Source organism: Chelmon rostratus, chromosome 4 (assembly GCF_017976325.1).
Source record: "Chelmon rostratus isolate fCheRos1 chromosome 4, fCheRos1.pri, whole genome shotgun sequence".
Lineage (NCBI taxonomy): Eukaryota > Metazoa > Chordata > Actinopteri > Chaetodontiformes > Chaetodontidae > Chelmon > Chelmon rostratus.
The window spans coordinates 16758079-16770493 of NC_055661.1; the positions used below are offsets into that span (position 1 = coordinate 16758079).

General features: G+C 42.3%; 1 protein-coding gene across 1 annotated transcript in view; it reads right to left on the reverse strand.

Annotated features, from left to right (window-relative positions):
- The window catches only part of ttll7 (tubulin tyrosine ligase-like family, member 7), a 61416-nt gene that overhangs the window by 18418 nt on the left and 30583 nt on the right, over window positions 1–12415 (reverse strand). The window contains exons 12-14 of the mRNA XM_041935961.1: window positions 10194–10329; window positions 4811–4897; window positions 2332–2563 (exon numbers count right to left, since the gene is read on the reverse strand). Coding sequence (XP_041791895.1) covers window positions 2332–2563; window positions 4811–4897; window positions 10194–10329 — 455 coding nt within the window. The remainder of the gene's footprint in view (window positions 1–2331; window positions 2564–4810; window positions 4898–10193; window positions 10330–12415) is intronic.

Below are 12415 nucleotides of genomic sequence, written 5' to 3' on the forward strand. Positions count from 1 at the left end.
CTGTGTGTGTGTGTATGCGAGTGGCTGCTGAACCTTCCGAGGTTTGACCAGTGCCAAATGAGAGCATTATGGGGCTTAGTCCGAGCAGCTCTTTGGTGGCTTGGTATGGAGTAGGGCTTGGCAGGGTTGCTGTCTCTCTCTGCACACACATATGCACACACACACACACACACACACACACACGCAGTCCAGAAGTTGGGCTTTCATGGGTTTGTCCCTTATTTTGTGACAAATGAAATGAGCTCATGCAAGGGCCATCTCTATTGAGCAGTAAAATCGTCAGTCCACAATGCAACCAGAGAATTTTTTCTTTCCAAGGTCGGCAGCTATGAAGGGTGCCCCCCCTCTCAGTTCAGAGAGCTGAAAGTGAGTTGATGTATGTGACTTATGCGAATTTGTGGAAATGCTTTGCACTTATCACTCTCACTATAACACAGAGAGTTTTCAGCATTAAACTCAAGGTGTTTTCAAGGTAAACAACAAAAAAGGTTCCTGTCTTTCTCTTTTTCTCTATCAATTAAATTCCTTCTTCTCTTCACCTTCCACTCATTGGAACTGTACTGTTCAGGACACTTTTATTTCCTCAAGTGCTTTTCTTTCCTCAAGTGCTTTTTTTTCAGTGCTTCTTCATTTATGTATGTATGTGTGTGTGTGTGTGTGTGTGTGTTTGTCCAGATAGTGTGTGTGAAGCTAGGACACTCCTTTCCTGAGGAACTAAGAGACACATCCCACGGGTCGCAGGTTATGATCATCCTATTTACACTTTACACTTTAATTAAAATCCAATGATCTACCACCATTCCATCACTTCAATTAGGCACATAAATACTGGCAGGGTGATGAACATCAGTAATGTAGCACCTGCTGGCTCACACAATCACAACCTGCCCCACGCTGCTGCTGGAGAGTGTGTATGTGTGTGCACTGTAGGTACTGATCAAAGCAAAACTCTCAGCAGTTGTATTCAAGTGTCTGTGCATGTGCGCGTATGGAAATGTGGTCTGTGCGACTATGAATATTTTTCCAACTGTATAAATGTGTAAAGTGTACGAGGTCGGAGTGTATGTCATGAGCTTGGAGCATCACAGGATCAATTCCAATTTCCTTATTGCATCATTATATACATGCACACTCGTAATCTCTCTCTGTCATAGTCAGATAAAATGGAAATGGAGATGCTAATGCTAATGCTAGTACAGACAGTGTTAGGGAAGTTACTTCTCAAAGCATAATATATAACATTTGTATCTGAAAGTAGTAAGCTACTTTACAATATTACTGTCAATGTAGAGTAATGCGTTACTGATTACACTACTTTTGTGTTTCGTTCACCAAGTAATAAGTAATAAATGTTATATTTGGCTATGTCACAACAAGCTTTATGAGATGAATTTTCCCTACTTGTGCGTCTCACGCAACAGATTCGCTCGTATTTCAATCTCTGCAGCTGTCTTTGCCGGCTCCCTGCAGGCTCACGCTTCAGCTGTGTCTCACGGGCGTAACCCTGACCTGAAGTGTTTGTTTATGCTTCAGGTCTTCTTTTTTTGTGTGCGTAAACGCGAGGTTGATGCCCAATGAAAAGGCACTGAATAAATATTTGTATCTACATTTCGCAGCCCGGGTGGAGCAGAGTGTGCTGCTCTCTAGACGAAGCCCATTTGCATCAATCAATATGGCGCATCAGATTTTGGTTAGTAATTACCCCCAGAGCACGTACGCCTAAAGTGGTGAAGTTCTGTCCTCTTGGTTTTGAGCTACACGTTTCTGGTATTTGTGGTGCCCTCTGTAGGTCGGGCTCAAAATGCTTCGGTCAACCTATTCCCAAACATGGCCTGAAGATATGACGATTTATGATGACTTGACATATTGTTAACAAGTTATGGTCAGTTTCCTTCTTAGACCCTTGTGAAGTTTTCTGGTTGATGTTTTTCCACCAGTCTCACTCATTTATAGTAGAAAAGTGCATCTCAGTCCTGCTTTTTACTAAATTTTACTATTTGTCAGTTTATGCTAATTAGCAAAACAGCCATCATTTTGGACTTTTAAATGGGCTCATATTTCTTGGGAAGGACTTGCACATCATTTCCAGTTGTTGGACTGAGTTTCATGTTTCTAGCTCAGTCCAGCTCAAAGCAAATTGAGCTTCTGTGGCAGACAAATAATAATAAGAAACCGGCACCAACACAGTAGGGTTCTGCCCCTTCGGGACTTGAACCCTATCAAGAAAGCAAGAAAGAAAGAGTGCAGGAAACAAGGTCCCTGTCAAACACCAACGCTCCGTCTTCTTAATAAAGACACACTTAGACACTTTTATACATCCTGCCGCTTTACCTGAGCGCTCGGCCAAGTTCTTCTCCTTGCTCTCCCCAAGGTCGTAGGAAACTTTCTTCTCCCTCTTCTCTCCACCTCTTCCTCCTCCTCCGCCTGCTTTCCTCCTCTCCTCCTCTTCTTCGTCTGAGGAGGAGCAGGAGTTATCGGCGCTGCTGCCACTGGTGAAGTCAGCCAGATAGTCGGGTCGTTGACGTCTTGGTGTCTGACTGCATTCTGGCATGGTGGTCAAGGGCTGGCAGGGAACAAACACAGATACAGACACATACATGCACAAGACATACACATACATCATTAACAGCAGAATGTGCACACATAGATGCATTTAGTAGACATATATGTGCACATGATGATACACGTGTGCTCTCCCTCATACACACACACGCACACACACACGCACACACACATACTTCTACCTTTTCCTCATGGGATCTTCGACTGACTGCTTTCACTTTCTAACCCTAAGCTGTCCAAAATTACCTCACTTTGGAAAAATGTCCTCTTTCCTAAGGTCTAAAACTCAAACAGCCTCTCACAAGGACATAAGTACAAGAATACACACACACACACACACACACTTATATATAAAGACATTGAGATGTTGTCAGCCTCCCTCAGCTCATTACCATCTGTCTCTGGGAGACCTGGTGGTGACACGGCGAGCCCACATGCACACATGCGTGTATGCTTGTCTGCAGGCTCATTATACACAAATACAACATTACATGCACTCCTTTAGAAGCTTGGTTGTAAGTATGAATAGGAACATGAGTGGCTTCATACCTTGAACAAATTGGATGTGACTAGATGCGTAAAGGTTAAATTCAGAGTAAAAGTTTCTTTTGACATTAAACACTGACTAATGCTGACACAAAGTCATCTGATTCATCCCTAAAACACAAACACATGAGCAAGTTCATTAAGTTGAGTGTCTACTTCACATCCTGGAAGGGCACACGCTGATAGCATTAATAAAGCATTTATACATCTGTTATTCAACGGTTAGCTCGGGCAGTGCTGTCAGGCCACCCAAATTAATGGGCAGGAAGTGATCACAGGGCTTACACAGTCACCGCTGGGTAGCTGTGTGGGTGAGTGATAGAGGAGGATGGAGACAGAGAGAGATTAAATACATGAGAGGAAAATAAAAGGGAAGATGGGAACATCAGATTGATGGGGATACAAATAGGAGGACAAGGTGAGTCTTGAGTACGGGCGCGGAGAGGGAAACAGAGAGGAGGCATTGAATAGACGGGGAGAACGGAAATGAACGCATAAGAGAGAGAAAAGGACGCTGAACATACGAGTAGAGACAGGAACAGACAGTGGATAAACAAGAGCGAGGCAAAGAGGGAAGGCCAGACACTGAACAGATGAGGAGTGAGAGAGTGCAGACAGAGTGAGGGTGATTGGGTAAAATCAAGCTAAATGGTTAGCTGTGGAGAAAGGTGAAGGAAGAGGCCAATGAGGTGCACATCATACTTAGAAAGGCAGGAGTCAAAAAGACAGAGGGAGACAGTCAGAAAAACGACTAAATAAGAAGAAAAAAGGAGGCACTTCCTCGCTCCCCCTCCTTTCACCATTTCACTTCCTGCCTTCTTTGCTTTCAACCTCCTCTGCGTCTGAACATTTCCTCAGCGATGACAAACCTTTGCCCTGCCTTCCCTCAAAACCCTGTCTCTAATCCCTTCGCCTCACTCCTCTCTTCTAGCTCTCGCGCCCTCGTTGGTTCAGTTTCGCCAGATGGCTTGTGAGCACTACACCGAGGAGTGAGTCTATCCGTCACAGCTCTTTCTTTCCCCGCGCTCTCGACGTCTCTCCTCGCGCACTCGGCAACATCGAAACTGACGGGGTCCAAATTAATTTGGACAACAGTGATTGTGTCTGAACAAGTCCTCATTCCGGCAAAGGCCCCTCTAATGCAGCGCTGAACTGCCCTGTCGAGTCCCTAACATACTCTTTGAGTGTTCCAGCCAATTTAGCCCTCGAGTGAGGGACGGATGTAGATGTGCAGGGAGAGAAAAGAGGATGGAGAGGTGAAGGGAGGGGAGTGAAGCAAGGTGATGGAGGGAGTAATGTGCTGTCGTGGGAAATCGAGGGGGTGTATAGGTGTATGTGACAGAGAGAGAGAGAAAGAAAGGCAGATAGACAGAAAGAAAGATAGCATGGAGAAAGCGAGTGAGACAGCCTGACAGCTGTCCCCTAAGGGAGTTGGGTCTTTTCTTTGGGCCTCTTTCTGATTCTTTTCTTTCTTACCTAACCCAATACCCCCCTCTTTATTTTTCTGAATCACGTCCTATGTGCTTTCTGTGGGCGTTAGCTCCAGGCATCTGCCTACCTGCCTCCCCCCTCCCTCCCTCTTTCTCTCTCTGACACTCTTTTTTGCACTTTTTCTGAGGTCCCTTGAGGCTTGTGGCCCTTATTCTCCCTCCTCTCTCTTGGTTTCTGCGTCTCCCTGGCTCTCTCTCTCTCTCTCACCCACCTTAGGGCCTCGTTGCCTGGAGGACTTGCCCATCAGCTTCTCATCGTCCAGTTCGCATTGCTCCAGCAGATCCAAAATGTCCTCCTCCTACACGCACCAACACGAAACAAAAACACGAGGTAGATGAGAATATGCCAAAGGTGCTGATTTTTGTTACATAAGGAGCATACAGTATAAAGCATCAGCAAAGACTAACAGCGTAGTTCAATCTTGATGATACACTGATAAGAAATAATTAAAATTCTTTGATGTTCCTTATCTGTAATTACTTTGAAGTCAAAATGAGGTGTTAGAAAATAAGAAAAACTTTGACTTCACAGGAGTATGTGCCTTATCTGGGGGTCGAGGAAAAAAATGCCCTGGCTGAACATTGCATTGCTATTTGGCAGCGGTTATAGAGGCTGGATTTGGAAAAGGCAACATCACGGCCATCGCCAATATGCTGGGGCCTTGGCCATTTGGCCGTAGCTGAAATGCAGGCAAAGGTGATTAATGTTGCTTCATGTCTGGGACTGAAAAAGCTCCCATTTGCCACTCAAAAAGTGATTGTTTTCTCTCAGATTAGCCATCAAGCTGCTTTGTGGGGTCTGTGAAAAGGTCACTGTGCCCCTGGTCCTCTGTGTTGGTGTATTCATGGACATTTGTGTGAATGTGCGTATATGTACAGTGGCATATTTCCATGTCCAAAAGTTTTTGTTCTTCTGTCTCAAAGTATGCATTCATGACTATTCTTGTTGTGTGCCCTTTTAATTAATATATATAGCTCACTGTATTTTTCTCCTAGTGACTGTGCAAGCTATGTTTGCGATGGTGTCAGCCTCAACAGAGGTGGAATGAACTTTAACAGTTGTGCTAGTGTCTCTACCCAGACCTCATACTTTATTATGATCAGTAAAAGAAATATAAACATGACAAGCAGAGTTTACAGGTCACCACTGAGTGAGCTAGTTGAGTGTATCAATTCAAAACCTGCATTATCTTTATGGATAGTTTAAGTATTTCATAATTGCAGTAGTAATGTGGACTATGTGTTGAAAATGACTATGCCAGCTGTCTACTGCAGTATTTGTCTCTAAGATTGCAGCTGCTAATATGTCTCAAGAGGAACTCCAAGAATTATAAGAAAAAAAAAATGAAAAAAATGCCACACTGTGCGCAGCCATTCATAAATGTGGGATAGGATGCTGTAACATATCATGCACTAAATGGATTGTATAAGTGGTCCTGAGGCGGCCACAACCAAAATTGACAGTTTTATGTTTATTTAACTTGATCATTAAAAACAGTAAGCAAACAGTACTTCGCCGTGTTTTGAAAAAAAAAAAAAATTTGGAAATTAGAATCATTTTTACTCCAGTAAAAGTCTACCGTCTCAATAACCCTTTACGAGGTGAAAGCGTCTCCACCCACAGTGGTTTAGAAACCGCTGGAGGCCCATTACCTTGTTAAATTGCAGCAAAGCAGATTACATGGATGTTTTGACATGTTTTACAGCATGGGAGAATACCTAATTTGACACATATATAGAAATTACAGATGAACTGAAAGCTATTTACTTTCTCTGAAGTAAAGGTGTATGTAACACGGTGAGTCTACATCAAATGATGTAGCTCCACAGACTGGAGAGAGCTCTTATTTAGCAATCACTGGCTGCGCTGTCAAAATAATAAGTATTTCCAAACTTTCTCAGATGATGATTTTTAATGATCACTTTATGAATAATATATGTAGCTGTCTATTACAATACCTTGCCATTGCTAATAATGTCTGTACATGTCAGCTCATATTGTCCAAACAAAGCACTTTTTTGGCACCATAGGAGGGAAGTGTGTATTCCTTTCCAGAGGTCTTTAGAGCAGGCTGTATTTTTATCCACTTTTGTTGAAAACGTAATATATATATATATATATATATATATATATATTTTTTTTTTCCATTGCTGGCAGCTTCTACCATGCCCTTCCCTGACTCCATATTTCTTGGCTGTTTGACAGGTGACCCTGTCTCATCCATTTCTTTGGTAATGTAGTCAGAAAATGCTTTCCACTGGTTTAGGAATTTATTTCCGCTATGGTAAAAAGAAAAAAATAAAACAACACATACCCCTGAGCCAGCAGAAAACTTCTACGGGTAAAACTGAGCTCGTTCCTTCAGACAAATAAAACCTAATCAGGACCCTCCTCATTTCTTTGTCAAAGCAAGAATAGTCTCGGTGGAGAGAGGAGGGACAGCAGAAAGGATGATCCAGTTTCTAAAACGCTCTTACATAACAACCAGCAGTTGTAAAAAATGCAGTTTCGCCACCCGCTGCTTTACATCTGCAGCTGTAAGCTGTTGCTGCTGTTGCTTTTTTGCCTGTAGGTGGCGAGCTGCAGGTTTAAATGCAGTGCAGATGCTCTTCTGCAGTTGGATGATACTGGCTGGTTCTGGTTTCAGGCACTTCAATGATTAGTTCTGCCTGATGTGCAACATAATCAACAGACCTTCGGCATTTTCTTCATATTTTCCTCTTTACTGTCTTTTACTAGAAGTAAATTTTGAGCCATCCGCACCAAGAGTGGCCTGTTAAGTACAATGTAGTGAGCAGTGTCTACTTACAGCAGGAAACATAACTTTTATAACTTTCTTTTTTAAGGTGAGCATTGTCAAAAAAAAAACAAAAACAAATGATCCTTACAGATTTTTAATATCCCTCTGCTTAATGTACATTTGCAGCGCTTGCAAACTGACTGACTCTGAAGTGCTCCCAGACAACACTTGCAGTTTTTGTACTTGTGCTTTTTTATTATATTGGCAGAACACGACAGGCCAGCTGAGCATGCACCTGCTCAACAACAATTTTATTTTTAGTATAGTATTTTAGTATTCATGTGAGAAAAATGGAGGAATGGGAAAACATCAGCGGAGCGGGCGGGAAAACATAGATTGCTAACAACAGAACTAACAATTTGATGCATACCTGTCAGCCTAACTGTAATGGAAGTGGGGAGAAGGGTGATGCAAACCCTGTAGAAAGCAGTGTAACCCATGGCTGCCTTGTCAGTAGCACAACAATGAAGCCAGGAAGGGAGCTCTGCAGTGCATCAGCATGCTATCACTAGGACTACAACGCACATTTTGTTTTCTTTGATAGTGTGACAATTCATGACATTTTTCAATTCATGGCCCTGTGGAGCCCACAAAGGCAGTAAACAAGTCTTGTGAGTAAGATGTCTGTCAGACGCGACAGACAATATGTTGATGGAATGCCGGCAAATGACCTCTGGCCCCTTGCAACAGGAAAATACCATCATTAATTGTTATGTTTAGATAGAAACCTTAAGATGAGTATATACAAGTTGTGTCATTTATTCTTTCTTGTAACAAGTGCAGCTACGTGCTGCTAGACAGCGAATGCTAATTTTAGCTAATTAATTTCCTAGCAGGTCTGGAAGCAGTGCTTTGCGACAACAGCACTCAAACTAATTCCACTATTCAAATACGGTATTGGTCTAAATCATGCTATAGGCTATAAATAAGCTAAACTCTTTGTCTCCACTGTCAGTGTGTGCACTCATGGACAATGACTAAGCAAAAGCAAAGCAGGAGAACCCAAACAAAGCCACCTGAAGTCTGTCAAGAAAATTAACTCAAATCACAGCATCTTGACGGGAGACAGACTTGAAAATGCACGTTCAATTAAAAAAAAGGTAGGAAAAACATTTGAATGCATAATTTGAGGTCTGCTGAATGTCATATTCAAATTCATCCGTTCCACATCCTTTCTTTACTATAAATTGCCAAGATTAGTGTCTCACACTGTCCTTTGTCCAGTTGTCACTCATGATCATGTTATTAGATAGCAAACTCTAGAGCGTCCTTTGTTCTTATTATCTCTCTCCCTTCTTCTTTGAGCAAGAGCCACATCACTGTGTGTTGACTAAATTAAACTTACCTCGGCCTGGTGTTTCGACTCTGCCTGATCTTTGATTGACATCTCTATAAAAATTCTCTGCAGAGATTCCACTCTTGAAAGGACACACAATAACTTTCTGAAAAACAAACTGCAAAGGGCTAGAGGCTGTTGAGGTAGGTTTGTTTCTACAAAAGCTGCAATAGTTGCATATGACATCTCCTCCCAGTGCTTTGATTTGCATTTGTAATGTCAATACTACTGTCAAAAATATCCATATTCTGTATTGACTGTTGCTATTCAGTTGCCAAAAGCAGTTAAGTTTTTTTGTTTCATCTGCATCTTTCTTACTCATTAATGCATCTTCCTTCCATGTGTTTTAATATCCCACAATGCCTTCCTCTGTGTCTTTTTGTTTCATTGACTTGTTCTCTCTGAATACAGAACCAGTCTTGAAAACAGAAAATTGCCTCTTTCTGTTGCATATTTTTTGTACTTGACTCAAGTCATCCTAATTCGTAGTGTGTTCATAATAGAAGTCTGTCAAAATACTTCAAAAAGCATTTTACAAAAAACAAAAGTGACAAAACAACTATCTCTATGAGCTTCTCACCATCTTTTTACTCTCTGACTATTTTTCTCATCCTTCCCTCATCACCATTTACCTAAATACTCCACATTCCTCTCTATTCTCAGCTCTCGGTCCTGTGAAGTTGTGTGGTATGGAAATCAACTTCTCTCCGTTGCAAAGTCTCTTCACACCTTTACCTTCAAAGTTTAGCTGGAGCCACATTCTTCCTGATACCAGAGAGGCTTTGCATTTGTATGCATACAATGACTTCTACCCCTGTACAAACATGCACATATTTTGGCGCAGTGTGTGAACATATGTGTGCATTCACAGGTATATTTTCAAATATGTGTCCCTGAATCTTTGTCGTAAAACAAATAATGAACCTGTCTGAAAGTGCATTCAAATAATTAGGCAGCAACTGTAATCAACATCGCAGCCTCTTCACAAGCAACTCTGACAGAAAGAAAAAAAAAAGGACAGACGCAGAAGGTAGAGAAAGAGGACAAGAGAAACTGAAGGGTGTCTAACTGTAAAGTAACAAACATGACATTGTTGTGTGGGATTTGATTTGCTTTTAAAAGCTCATGTACACGGCACAATAAATATTTGTGGAGAGACAGCGTGAATGGCAGTGGGAAAGCGAGGCAGATAGAGGAGAAGAAGGACATTCTGTCATACTTTCTAACAAATACGAAGGACTGCGGCACACTTTCCGCATTATTTGCGCATCCTTTTCTGTCTCTGTGGGCAGAATCTTAATAGAAATGCATGTGTGTTTCTTTTCTTTGGCATGCGCTTGTCCACAAGTGTCTGCATATTGTGTGTATATATTTGTGTGTCGGTCTCTGCAGGTTTCTATGATGTGTGCGCGTGTGTGTGTGTGTGTGTGCGTGACAGTCTGCCACTGACGTACGTGCCTTCATTCGTTTCAGAGGATTATTCATTTCCTTTTGAAGTGAGGCAGCTCGCCCGGCGAGGAAGGTCTGAAAGGCGGCCGAGAGCAGGCTTTCATACTTCTCCAACAGCAGCTTGTCGTCTGGGGGGTAAATACGTCTGTAGGCCGCAGAGACACAGAGAAAAGCAAGGCAAGTGAAGGAGGAGTGGAGAAAGAGGGAGAAAGAAAAAAACGAATGGAGGAGGGTCATCAACACAGGGAGAAAGGGGATGAGAGAGGAAAAGGGAAGAAATTATGAAAAAGAGATAGAGAAAACATTTGGGGTTCATAAAGGAAGGGTGGGAGTGATGAGGTGGAGAGAAAGAAAGAAGAGGAGGATTGGGGTTCAGCAAAAGAGGGATATGAGGTGAGAGGAGGAGTGGTGGCAGAATTGGGAGGGAGGGAGCAGTGGCAGGAGAAAAGAAGAAGGGCAAGAAACGAGTAGAGGAGGAGGGTTGGCAAAGAGACAGAAAGATGAAGAAAATGAGCGAGAAAGAAATGGAGAAGGGATACAAAGATGGAGGGAGGGAAAGCTTGATGAAAGACGAGGGAGGAGTGGATGGAGTGAGGCACAGAGAGGTCAAGGCACAGCAGGTGAGAGGAAAAGAGCGAGCAGGAGGAGAAACACAGCGAAGGACAGAATTATAAGTATTTCAATGAGAGGTGTGAAATGATGGAGACAAAAGAAAGGTAAGTGGCAGGACCGAGGGAGAGGATCAAGGAGGAGGGAGCAAAGAGAAAAGACAGTAAGAAAGAAGTTTTAATGGAGACCTTGAGTTAAGAAACTGCACAAACATCAGTCTTTTCACATGGCGTAATGCATTAATTCACAACTGCTTCCCACACACACACACACACACACACGCTGAGATGTGCACGTTTGTCGCAGTCTTTGCTAACGTGCCGCATCGTTCTGCTTAGTTTTAACAGTGCTCGTGTTTATCTTTGGCCTGAGGGGATTAGGAAAATGTATAAATGTCTGCCTGTTTATCCTCATAATACATCTCCAAACTCCCCCCAAGTCGTCGCTTTAGCCATCAAAGCAAAACAATGGCAGCGTTTTAATCAAAATAAGCATTGGGCTGTGTGGAGTGTAAAAGCAGGGAAAGAGTTAGGCGTCCACGCAGACATATTCAGAGCCAGACTCCTCCCGAGTTGGCCTTTTGAAGGGAGTCAAAGGGAGCACAGACCTCCTTTTTAAAAGCACAAAGACATAAAGTTGGATGTTAATGTCCTTGCAGTCGCACAATTTCTGCGTAATGACCAACATTACAGGCACATTTATGTAAATATTGGTTAGAAAGCCATTACACATACCAGCGTCTGAATCGTAGATTTTAGTGCAAGTACAATGTCAAGTAAAGTTTAACATTGCACAGTTTCACCATTAAAACTTTTACTGCACCCCATCCGCCATTTAACTATTTTATGCAGAGATGCTGTTCTGAGTGCATGATTTCCATATTGTTGAGAAGTTGACCCAATTTTAAGCATTACTGTAGTTACTGCAGTTCAGATCAAACAACTACTGAACGTTGAGAGACCCAAGATGAACCAATCACTTTATTTCATTCCCTTTGCACTGTTTTCTGTGACATTTTGTAAGTGCCATACTGTACATGGATCAGATTCTTTTCCTCCTCTTGAGAGACACTCTGAGAAATGTGGAAAAAGTCTCTTCATAACATCCGGATGAACTGAACTGAAATGTTTAATTTAAAATATGTGAAAAGAGCCAGAACTTGTCAGTCCTCAAAGAGCAACATAAATCATTTGACTGAAAAACATAAGGTCAACACTTTAATAGTGGGTGTTAACGGCTCCCTCCTTTTGGCACTCTCCATCTCTCAGCATATGGACATTTTATTTGATGGTGACCCTACAATAGTCTTTAAATAAAACAGGCTTTTTTTTCTCCCACGTGTTTCCAATTGGGAAACTAATATTCATACTCCATTTCCGCCAGTTTAAATCTCTTTGTTTAGTTCAACAGTGTCTTTCCAGCCTCCTGATTCCAACTGCATGAATGATGTTAAATGAACATCAACAGCAGCGTTAACCAGCTGGGTTTCACTCTGATGCCATCGGGTCCTGGCTAGTCTGTACCTGATGCAAGTTTCATCTAATAGCCAAATGTAAGTAAGTTAATTACTCAAACTCATCAAATGAGAAGCAGTGTGTTAATCAGACTCCAGTGCTGCGCCG